Raw genomic sequence first — 12,307 nt, forward strand, 5'->3', positions numbered from 1 at the left:
ACCTCCCTCTCTTCCCTTGTGCTTCTCCCCTAAACTCCCTCTCTCCCCTTATGCTTCTCATTCCAACCTCCCCCTCCCCCCATGTGCTTCTCCCCACAATCTCCCTCTCTCCCCTTGTGCTTCTCCCCCAACCTCCCTCTCTTTCTCGTGCTTCTTCCCTCAACTCAACCTCCCTCTCTCCCCTTGTGCTTCTCCCACCAACCTCCCTCTCTCTCCCTGTGCTTCTCCCCCCCAACATTTCTTTCTTCCCTTCTCCTTATCCCCTCAACCTCCCTCTCTCCCCTTGTGCTTCTCTCCCAAACCTCCCTCTCTCCCCTTGTGCTTCTCCCCCAATCTCCCTCTCTCACTCGTGCTTCTTCCCTCGACTCAACCTTCCTCTCTCCCCTTGCGCTTTTCCCACCAACCTCCCTCTCTCTCCCTGTGCTTCTCCCCCCAACATTTCTTTCTTCCCTTTTCCTTATCCCCTCAACCTCCCTCTCTCCCCTTGTGCTTCTCTCCCGAACCTCCCTCTCTCCCCTTGTGCTTCTCCCCCAATCTCCCTCTCTCCCTCGTGCTTCTTCCCTCGACTCAACCTTCCTCTCTCCCCTTGCGCTTTTCCCACCAACCTCCCTCTCTCTCCCTGTGCTTCTCCCCCCAACATTTCTTTCTTCCCTTTTCCTTATCCCCTCAACCTCCCTCTCTCCCCTTGTGCTTCTCTCCCGAACCTCCCTCTCTCCCCTTGTGCTTCTCCCCCAATCTCCCTCTCTCCCTCGTGCTTCTTCCCTCGACTCAACCTTCCTCTCTCCCCTTGCGCTTTTCCCACCAACCTCCCTCTCTCTCCCTGTTCTTCTCCCCCCAACATTTCTTTCTTCCCTTCTCCTTATCCCCTCAACCTCCTCTCTCCCCTTGTGCTTCACTCCCGAACCTCCCTCTCTCCCCTTGTGCTTCTCTCCCAACCTCCCTCTCTCCCCTTGTGCTTCTCTCCCGAACCTCCCTCTCTCCCCTTGTGCTTCTCTCCCAAACCTCCCTCTCTCCCCTTGTGCTTCTCTCCCAACCTCCCTCTCTCCCCTTGTGCTTCTCTCCCAAACCTCCCTCTCTCCCCTTGTGCTTCTCTCCCAACCTCCCTCTCTCCCCTTGTGCTTCTCTCCCGAACCTCCCTCTCTCCCCTTGTGCTTCTCTCCCAACCTCCCTCTCTCCCCTTGTGCTTCTCTCCCAACCTCCCACTCTCCCCTTGTGCTTCTCTCCCAACCTCCCTCTCTCCCCTTGTGCTTCTCTCCCAAACCTCCCTCTCTCCCCTTGTGCTTCTCTCCCAAACCTCCCTCTCTCCCCTTGTGCTTCTCTCCCAAACCTCCCTCTCTCCCCTTGTGCTTCTCTCCCAAACCTCCCTCTCTCCCCTTGTGCTTCTCTCCCAACCTCCCTCTCTCCCCTTGTGCTTCTCTCCCAAACCTCCCTCTCTCCCCTTGTGCTTCTCTCCCAACCTCCCTCTCTCCCCTTGTGCTTCTCTCCCGAACCTCCCTCTCTCCCCTTGTGCTTCTCTCCCAACCTCCCTCTCTCCCCTTGTGCTTCTCTCCCAACCTCCCACTCTCCCCTTGTGCTTCTCTCCCAACCTCCCTCTCTCCCCTTGTGCTTCTCTCCCAAACCTCCCTCTCTCCCCTTGTGCTTCTCTCCCAAACCTCCCTCTCTCCCCTTGTGCTTCTCTCCCAAACCTCCCTCTCTCCCCTTGTGCTTCTCTCCCAACCTCCCCTTGTGTTTCTCCCATACTCAACCCATTGCAGCATGTTTTCCTCTCAGCTTGAGTATTTACAGTTAGGTCCAATTCCCGTTACAGATTCTATTCTGCGCATTTTCATAAATACTGTTGTGTTGGTCGTACACATTCTTTCAAAATATGCTTTCATATTATTATTTGAGGTTTCCATTACTGTTCTATGACAACATGTTCTCATACTGTATATACACCCATGAGCCATAACATTATATACAGACATGAGCCATAACATTATATATACACAGCCATGAGTGACAGGGACCACATAGTGATGACTGGGTTCCCAGTGTGCAGAGGTCAGTACCTACCAAAGGTGGTCTAAGGGAGGACTAATAGACACCCAAGTCTCATTGTTACAGGTGGGGAACGGAGGCTCGTCCATCAGGTCCTAGCCCACATAAGAGTTTTGGTACCACAAATTACTGGTAACATGACTGTTGCCTGTGATAGAGAGGTGCTGGGACACGGAGAATTCCAGCTGTCTGCCTATGGGCCCATACTGACCACGGAAGGCATGTGAGCATCAGATCTAGACCATGGAGCAGAGGAAGAAGGTGGTCTGGTCTGATGAATCACATTCTCTATTACACCATGTGGGCGGCTGGGTGTGGCCCTTACCTGGGGTAGAGATGGAACCAGGATGACTATGGACAACAGGAACATCGGTCAGGGCAGTATGAAGTTCTCATGTTATGGAGAGCCCACCTCACACCTTACAGGGTCTGGTACCAAATACTACAGGGCACCTGCAGAGGTCTGGTGGAGGCCATGATTGGTGAGTCATAGCTATATAGGTGGCATAAGGAGGACGTACATGATGTCCGGCAGGTGGTTGTGATGTTATGTCTGATCTGCTTCAGCCAGATTCTCCAGACGTGTTACACGATACGCTGCGTGTCAATCAGGAATGTACAGTATCTGTGACACGTGACTTGTATTTATTACTGACGTGGCTACTAACCCCACCGCCTGGGCTTCCGTTATATAAGTGAACATCTGTTTCTACTATTATATACATGTCTGTGTAATCCACCTCTCCCGTATGCACTAACACACCACCAGAAGCGTACACCTATGCCGTGACACCTTACATGTGTCATACATCCCACAAATGCGATTGGTATAGTCACAGCAGCAATCGCCTCCAAGCCTATCGCTAAGACCAGCTCCTTGCTCTCCATGCACAGCCCCACAGTATCACCATGGTTACATGCACACAACCCCACAGTATCACCATGGTTACATGCACACAACCACACAGTATCACCATGGTTACATGCACACAACCCCACAGTATCACCATGGTTACATGCACACAACCCTACAGTATCACCATGGTTACATGCACACAACCCCACAGTATCACCATGGTTACATGCACAACCCCACAGTATCACCATGGTTACATGCACACAACCACACAGTATCACCATGGTTACATGCACACATCCCCACAGTATCACCATGGTTACATGCACACAGCCCCACACACAGTATCACCATGCTTACATGCACAACCCCACAGTATCACCAGGGTTACATGCACACAGCCCCACACAGTATCACCATGGTTACATGCACACAACCCCACATGCCATGTCCCAGTGTATGCCATGTACCACGTATCCCAGTGTATGCATGGTCGTATCTACTGGTTCATTATAACATTTATGGGTCTCATTGCCAGTACTCTATCACACAACATCTCCTGGAATCATTTCTCCTATCTTACCTGCCCCATCACTGTTCTGGATATTTGTATACAGACATTAAAGAACTCACTTTCTGCATACAGAACATGAGCGTGACAATATAGGAGAGTTGTGTATATATCTGCTGCCCCCTCCATCACCCGGGGTTATATGGTGAATATATGAATGGGTTTGTCGGGGGGGAAGGGTGAGCCAGGGCCGTGGCGCACTGAGTAGAAGATGAGTTTGGCTCCGCGGAACAGTTCCTCCCGGAATTTGGTGATGGTAAATGAGTAGATGCAGACGTTACTGACGGAGCTGAAGACAATCAGCATATTGCATAACATTCTCGTCACATTCACGGGGTGGTAGAAGTCGTAGCGGTTGACTGGCGGATACGTGAATCTTTCTACCACCTTGACGATTATTTTGGGCATCCAGTGGCCGAGGAACGAGACAGAAATCATGGCAAGCAGAGTCACGGACTTCTTCCTGCGCCCCACCTCTGGGTCCTCGCCTTGGTTTCCGGCAGATCCCCCCTTCAGGCTCTGACGCGCCCTGGTGGTTATGGTGATGTGCCAGACTGTTAAGCCATTGGTCAGAACCAGAGAGACAAGAGGAAGGATTATCCAAACCGTCGTCTGGATGTGATCATAAACCGACAGGAAAGGAATCGAGCTCAGATTGCGATGGAGGCTGCAAATGTGAAAGGCGCTTCCATCTGGCTGAATAGTCCGGACAGGTACATACATCCAGAATGTAGGCATTGCCACAAGGAAAGCGCCAACATATACACTAACGATTACCCATCGTGTCACAGAGGGCTTGCAGAACCGGAGCTTCATCTTCATGCAACATACGATGACATAACGGTCAACAGAGAAAGCCACCGTGAGCCACGTCAGGGAGTAGACGCAAGTGAAGTAGATCCAGTTGCTGACACCACAGGACAGCTGAGGCCACCACAACGTGATGTCCACGTAGAAGTAGAAGATGTCCCGGAAGATTGTCACCACCAAGATGAGGAGAAGATTGGCCAGAGCTAATGCCACCAGGTAATAAACAATGGATTTGGTCATGTCAAGGCTTCCTCTCCACAGTACGGCCATGGTCACCAGACTGGCTGCAAGGAGAGAGAAACAGCCAGCGTCACATTACCTACAGGTCTACATGAAGCTCTGCAGAGCCAAGGCCTTCTCAAGAAGATGCACAAATCATAGACTACTCTCCTTGGAGGACTGTTACATATAACGGACGGACAGACGGACGCACGTGTAGCCCCGGATTGTGCACACTGACTATGTTTTTTTATATTTTTTGGTTTCTATATGACAATATATTTATTGATAAAACATGGCTAAAGCTGACCAGGATGATGAAGCGGATCATCGCTCCAAACTCGCTCCCATCATGGTCCTAGCACCAGCATAAAACTGGAAACACAGATTAAAGCTTTTAGTTCCATGGTTAAAAAAACTTCTCTTTAATAAAAAAAGTTTTCTATGTAAAAATGTCAGGTGGTATACGGTATATTGGTCACATCTACTGGTTCATTATAACATTAATGGGGCTCATTGCCAGTACTCTATCACACAACATCTCCTGGAACCATTTCTCCTATCTTACCTGCTCTAATCAGTATAATGTATTACAGTAAGTCTAATATTGCGTCTTTGTGAATGGGCCCCTATCACCCACTGCTGGAGGTGATGATCTCTACCAATAATGAAAATATCCAAACTTCTAGATCAGTGGTTCTCAACCTCAGTCCTTAAGACCCCCAACAGTTCTCGTTTTCCAGGTCTCCACACAGAATCACAGGTGAAGTAATTAGCCCCACCTGAGGATCTTTTAAAATGTGTCAGTGAATAATGAGTGCCGGGTGACCTGTAAACCTTGAACTGTTTGGGGGGTCCTAGGGACCGAGGTTTAGAACCAGTGTTCTAGTGGAACTAGCAACAGACACCTCCCAGTTTACACTGAGAAGATTAAAGTCCCCCATGATTATCACCTCTCCTCCTTTTGATGACATTTTGGTGATGTCCTCCAGTAGGTTCTGGTCCAGTTCTTCTTCCTGACCTGGTGGTCTGCAGACCACCCCAATATGAAGAACGGCCTTGTCCTGTGTTTCTGTGGTCACCAAAAGGGTCTCAGTTTTTTTTCTTCAATATATAATACAGGTTGAGTCTCCCTTATCCGAAATGCTCAGGACCATGAGCATTCCAGATAAGGGATTTTTACGGTTTTTGGATTTTATTTTCTTAACATAACTACCTAGTCCCCCCGATGGCCCCACGGCGTATCCCGGTGTCCTCGGCATCCTTCAGGATCTTCTTCTGCTGAAGACGCTCCTGAAGGCCATCGTGGACATCGGGGGACTTGGTAAGTATGAATAAAGGGCTGGGGGGTGGAGGGAACAAAAAAAAAATCCGAAATATTCTAAAAAAAAACACGGTTTTTGGAATATTTCGGATGAGATCTCCGGATACGGGAGACTACCTGTATTAAGGTATTCCTTATGGTTTTCTTACATACATTGCTCCCCTCCTCCAATTATTGCCACTATATCCTTCTGAAATAAAGTATATCCTGGTATAGCTACAGTACGTCCCACTCATGATTCTCATGGAATAGCCACAATATCCAGTTCACGCCTTGTCATTAATGCAATTAGTTCTGGGATTTTATTTACTAAGCTCCTTCTCACACATAGCGCTTAGAATTTTGTTCATTCCTTTCCTGCTCCCAGCTGTGTTCTATCCGCCCAGAGCGAGGAGGCTAAGCAGCTGCCTCCTCACCACGTTCCCAATGAGCCACTTCTCCCCCACTCTGCCACCAAAGCAACCCCCCCCCCCCCCACACCACACCCCCCCACCCCCCCATTTCCTGGAAGCTGAGAAGCTGCCTCTTCTTCCTATTGGTGAGCAACAAAATACCCTGGGGCATATTATGGTTGGGGCAGCATTACAGTTATTATGGTGTAAAGCATGATGTGATGGGCATTTCAGTATGTAGCATAATATGTTGGGGGCATTACAGTGTGCTGCATAATGTGTAAGGGGAATTACGGTGTGTGGCATAATGTGTAATGGTTATAAAGGTGTGCAGCATATTGTGTAAGAAAATGATGGTGTACAGTATAACTTGATGGGCATTTTGGTGTGCGGCGTAATGTGTAAGGGGCATTACAGTGTGCGACATAATGTATAATGAGCATTACGGTGTGCAGCATATTGTGTAAGGAGAAATATGATGTCAGGCATAATGTGTAATGGCCATTACGGTGTATGCCATAATGTATAAGAGGCCTTACAGTGTGGCGTTTTGTGTAAGGGGAGATATGATGCCAGGCATAATGTGTAATGGGCATTATGGTGTGCGGCAATATGTATAAGGGGCATTACCGTGTGCGACAGAATGTGTAAGGGGAGATATAGGGGGAAATTTACTAAGATGGTTTAGTAGAAAAAAAACGTATTTTCCTAGGAAAATACGATTTTTTCCGGTGTATTCGTATTTTTGGCATTTACTATGCCAAAAATACAAATATTCGTATTCATATTGATGGGACATTCGTATTTGTATTTACAAATACGAATGTCTACACCATCGATAGAATACGACAGGAATCACCATTCAAAAGAATGGTGGTTCCAGATGTACTAAGCAGCCGTATTGAAAATACGGCTGCTAATTAGTGTAAAACTGCCACGAATATACGGCAGGAAAATACACTTTATTTTCCTGTCGTATTTGGCAGAAGCCTGCACGGATCAGTCAGATCCGTGCAGGCTTTAGTGTTAAAAAAAATGTAAAATAAATAAATAAATGAAAAAAATCAGCGTGGGGTCCCCCCCACAGCTGTAACCAGCACCAGGCTGAAAGAGCCGGGGCGGTAATTAAAAATCAGGGAACCCGACAAATAGGGGTTCCCCGATTTTTAACAACCAGCCCCAGGCTCCAGGTCCGGGGCTGGTTCCCAAAATATGGGGGACAAAATGAGTAGGGGTCCCCCGTATTTTAAGAACCAGCCCCAGGCACAACCAACCAGCAGGGTAATGCCACAGCCGGGGGACACTTATTATATAAGGTCCCACGGCCAAAGCATTAACCCTACCGACCAGTCAGCCTGGCCAGGGGTCCTGGGGGAGTGGGGACCCCCCCAATAAAGGGGTCCCCCTCCTCCAGGACTTACCTGACCAGGCTGAAGCCTGGTGCTGTCCCCGGTGGCCACCGGGCTGATAAAATGGTGTAAAAAAAAAAGATTAAAAACTATTGTCTCATACCGTGGAACTATGAATCCCAGAAAGCCTCCCCCGCATGCTGGGACTTGGAGAACCACAAGTCCCAGCATGCGGGGCATTAAAGGGCCCGCTGGTTCTTGTAGTTCCACAGTACAAGAAATAATTAAATAAACACACTGACAAGCCAGAAAAATAAAAGTTTAATACATACATTAGACAAATACACTGATACTTACCTATCTTGAGCCTGTCGGTAAGTCCCTGGGTCAAGTCCAGTGGCTTGGTTCCGGGGCTGGTCCGGGGCCTTGGTTCCGGGGCTGGTCCGGGGCTCCAGGGCTGAAGAGTCCGGGGTTCAGGATCCGTAGTAATCCAAATGGGTACCTGTGGAAGGAAATCCTACTCACCTGGTCGTCTGGCGACCATCCCTGCATCTTCTCTTCAAGTCGCGCTGCTTCCGGCTGCTGGTACCCGCTCCGCTCCGCTTGGACACTGGAGAGATGCAGAGATATTCATCTTTCCCCGCCTCTACACAGAATGATTTCTATTGGCCGCCTAGTGGCCAATCAGGAACCGAGAAAGTCGGCTCCTGATTCTGGAGGGGGGGACCCCTTTATTAGGGGGGTCCCCACTCCCCCAGGACCCCTGGCCAGGCTGTTAATGCTTTGGCCGGGGGGACTTGTATAAAAAGTATCCCCCCGGCTGTGACATTACCCTGCTGGCTGGTTTGGCCTGGGGCTGGTTCTTATAATACGGGGGACCCCTACTCATTTTGTCCCCCGTATTTTGTGAACCAGCCCTGGACCTGGAGCCTGGGGATGGTTTTTAAAAGTCGGGGAACCTCTATTTGTCGGGTTTCCTGATTTTTAATTACCGGCCCCGGCTCTTTCAGCCTGGTGCTGGTTATGGCTGTGGGAGGGGACCCCACGCCGTTTTTTTTATTTATTTATATTTATTTAAAAAAAAAAATTACACCTTGCAGCCTGCATGGATCTGACTGATATGATGGATCTGACTGATCCGTGCAGCCTGCCTATATATACGGCCAGCTAATATGAATTAATACGACATCGGAGGGTTACAAAGCAGTCGTATATGACTGCTTTGTAAATCCCCCTTCGGAACACGACTTTGCATATGAGGTATGCAGTCGTATTCATTCGTAGCAAGAATACGAATACAATTATTTGTATTCGTATTCTTAGTAAATTTCCCCCATGATGTCAGGCATAATGTGTAATGGGCATTATGGTGTGTTGCTTAATGTATAAGGGGCATTACCATGTGCGACATAATGTGTAAGGGGAATTATGAGATCAGGCATAATGTGTAAAGGGGCATTATGGTGTGCGGCATAATGTATAAGGGGCATTATTACCCTGTGCAGCATAACGTGTAAGAAAATTACGGTGTACAGTATAACGCGATGGGCTTTACGGTGTGACATAAATCAAAACTGGATGCATTTTTGGCCACTAAGCCACTATGTGTAAGGAGAATTATGGTGTGCGGAATAATGTGTAAGGGGCATTACGGTGTGCGCCATATTGTGTAAGGGGAGATATGATGTCACGCATAATGTGTAATGGGCATTATGGTGTCTGGCATAATGTATAAGGGGTATTACCATGTGCGGCATAATGTGTAATGTGCATTATGGTGTCTGGCATAATGTATAAGGGGCATTACAGTGTGCAGCATAATGTGTAAGGAGAATTATGGTGTGCAGAATAAAGTGTAAGGGGCATTACAGTCGGCAGCATAATGTGTAAGGGGCATTACAGTGTGCAGCATAATGTGTAAGGGGCATTACAGTGTGCGGAATAATGTGTAAGGGGCATTACAGTGTGCGGAATAATGTGTAAGGGGCATTACAGTGTGCAGCATAATGTGTAAGGGGCATTACAGTGTGCAGCATAATATATAAGGGGCATTACAGTGTGCAGCATAATGTGTAAGGGGCATTACAGTCTGCAGCATAATATATATAAGGGGCATTACAGTGTGCAGCATAATGTGTAAGGGGCATTACAGTGTGCAGCATAATGTGTAAGTGGCATTACAGTGTGCAGCATAATGTGTTAGGGGCATTACAGTAAGCAGCATAATATATAAGGGGCATTACAGTGTGCAGCATAATATATAAGGGGCATTACAGTGTGCAGCATAATGTGTAAGGGGCATTACAGTGTGCAGCATAATGTGTAAGGGGCATTACAGTGTGCAGCATAATGTGTAAGGGGCATTACAGTGTGCAGCATAATGTGTAAGGGGCATTACAGTGTGCAGCATAATGTGTAAGGGGCATTACAGTTTGCAGCATAATATGTAAGGGGCATTACAGTGTGCAGCATAATGTGTAAGGGGCATTACAGTGTGCAGCATAATGTGTAAGGGGCATTACAGTGTGCACCAATTCTATTTCTGGCACAGGGCACTGGTATTGGTATACATATACATACTTTGTAACTTAACCCTGGAGATATTTCCATACAATTCCTAACAATATTATCAGCGTGATCTCTATGACGTCACATGCCTGGAGAGGTCCCCGCTACATTCGTGTGATAACTGCGGATTTATATAGTGGCTGGTGCTATTCCAATATTCTTCATGGTGGCAGCTTCAGTGACCATCCACCAGCATCAGGTATGTGTATCGGAGCGCAGGCTGGGGCACTGTGCTGTGACATCACTGGAGTCTGCATAGCCTACTGGTTCCCCTTTATGATAATTGCAGAGAAGGCAGCAGGTTAGTGAGGAACAAAAACTCACCTGGTATTCCAAACACACACATAATGGGATAGAAAAGCCTCTGCACAGTCCGAATCCATGGTTCTTCCATCGTGACTGCCCCTAACCGGTATTATTCTCCTCTAACGCCTGCCCTCAGCAATAACTCACCGTGTCACACTGCTGCACTCACCACTAACTCACACTGTCACACTGCAGCACTCACCACTAACTCACTCTGTCACAATGCTGCACTCACCGCTAATTCACTCTGACACACTGCTGCACTCACCGCTAACTCACTGTCACACTGCTGCACTCACCGCTAACTCACTCTGTCACACTGCTGCACTCACCGCTAACTCACTGTCACACTGCTGCACTTACCACTAACTCACTCTGTCACACTGCTGCACTCACCGCTAACTCACTGTCACACTGTTGCACTCACAGCTAACTCACTCTGTCACACTGCTGCACTCACCGCTAACTTACACTGTCACACTGCTGCACTCACCAGTAACTCACACTGTCACACTGCTGCACTCATCACTAACTTACACTGTCACACTGCTGCACTCACCAGTAACTCACACTGTCACACTGCTGCACTCACCAGTACCTCACACTGTCACACAGTTGCACTCACCACTAACTCACTCTGTCACACTGTTGCCCTCACCACTTACACTGTCACACTGCTTCCCTCACCACTAACTCACACTGTCATACAGCTGCACTCATCACTAAATGACACTGTCACACTGCTGCACTCACCGCTAACTCACACTGTCATACAGCTGCACTCATCACTAAATGACACTGTCACACTGCTGCACTCACCGCTAACTCACTCTGTCACACTGCTGCACTCACATTAACTCACAATGTCACACTGCAGCCCTCACCACTAACTCACACTGTCACACTGCTTCCCTCACCACTATCTCACACTGTCATACAGCTGCACTCACCACTAACTCACTTTGTCACACTACTGCACTCACCAGTAACTGACACTGTCACACTGCTGCCCTCACCACTAACTCACCTTGTCACACTGCTGCCCTCACCACTAACTCACCTTGTCACACTGCTGCACTCACCACTAACTCATACTGTCAAATTGATGCACTCACCACTAACTCACACTGTCACACTGCTGCACTCACCACTAACTTACTCGGTCCCACTGCTGCCCTCACCGCTAACTCACACTGTCACACTGCTGCCATCACCGCTAACTCACATTGTCACACTGCTGCACTCACCACTAACTCACACTGTGACACTGCTGCCCTCACCGCTAACTCACACTGTCACACTGCTGCCCTCACCACTAACTCACTCTGTCACACTGCTGCACTCACATTAACTCCCACTGTCACACTGCTGCCCTCACCACTAACACACTCTGTCACACTGCTGCCCTCACCACTAACTCACTCTGTCGCACTACTGCACTCACCAGTAACTGACACTGTCACACTGCTGCCCTCACCACTAACTCACCTTGTCACACTGCTGCCCTCACTACTAACTCACCTTGTCACACTGCTGCACTCACCACTAACTCCCACTGTCAAATTGATGCATTCACCACTAACTCATTCTGTCACACTGCTGCCCTCACCACTAACTCACACTGTCACACTACTGCACTCACCAGTAACTGACACTGTCACACTGCTGCACTCACCACTAACTCACCTTGTCACACTGCTGCCCTCACTACTAACTCACCTTGTCACACTGCTGCACTCACCACTAACTCCCACTGTCAAATTGATGCATTCACCACTAACTCATTCTGTCACACTGCTGCCCTCACCACTAGCTCACACTGTCACACTGCTGCACTCACCACTAACTCACACTGTCACACTGCTGCCCTCA

General features: G+C 48.5%; 1 protein-coding gene across 1 annotated transcript; it reads right to left on the reverse strand.

Moving 5' to 3' along the window:
• Positions 1-3,605: 3,605 nt before the first annotated feature.
• LOC146063102 (putative G-protein coupled receptor 139) lies at positions 3,606-10,523 on the reverse strand. Its single transcript, XM_083175116.1, has 4 exons — positions 10,454-10,523; positions 8,087-8,171; positions 5,735-5,838; positions 3,606-4,561 (listed from the first exon to the last, which is right to left on the reverse strand). Exons 1-4 carry the CDS (start codon positions 10,521-10,523, stop codon positions 3,606-3,608), a joined length of 1,215 nt encoding a protein of 404 aa, XP_083031242.1.
• Between the last annotated feature and the right edge of the window lie 1,784 nt (positions 10,524-12,307).

Source organism: Crinia signifera, chromosome 3, assembly GCF_055691185.1.
Source record: "Crinia signifera chromosome 3, ASM5569118v1, whole genome shotgun sequence".
NCBI classification, from domain to species: Eukaryota; Metazoa; Chordata; class Amphibia; order Anura; family Myobatrachidae; genus Crinia; species Crinia signifera.

What these genes read in the sequence shown, in the direction of transcription:
- LOC146063102 (XM_083175116.1), bottom strand. Translation starts at nt 10,523, where the DNA reads ATGGAAGAACCATGGATTCGGACTGTGCAGAGGCTTTTCTATCCCATT. An exon ending in GTGTGTGTTTGGAATACCAG is followed by an intron (nt 8,172 to 10,453) that starts GTGAGTTTTTGT and finishes GCATCTCTCCAG; the next exon opens with TGTCCAAGCGGAGCGGAGCG. An exon ending in GATGGTCGCCAGACGACCAG is followed by an intron (nt 5,839 to 8,086) that starts GTGAGTAGGATT and finishes TCCACCCCCCAG; the next exon opens with CCCTTTATTCATACTTACCA.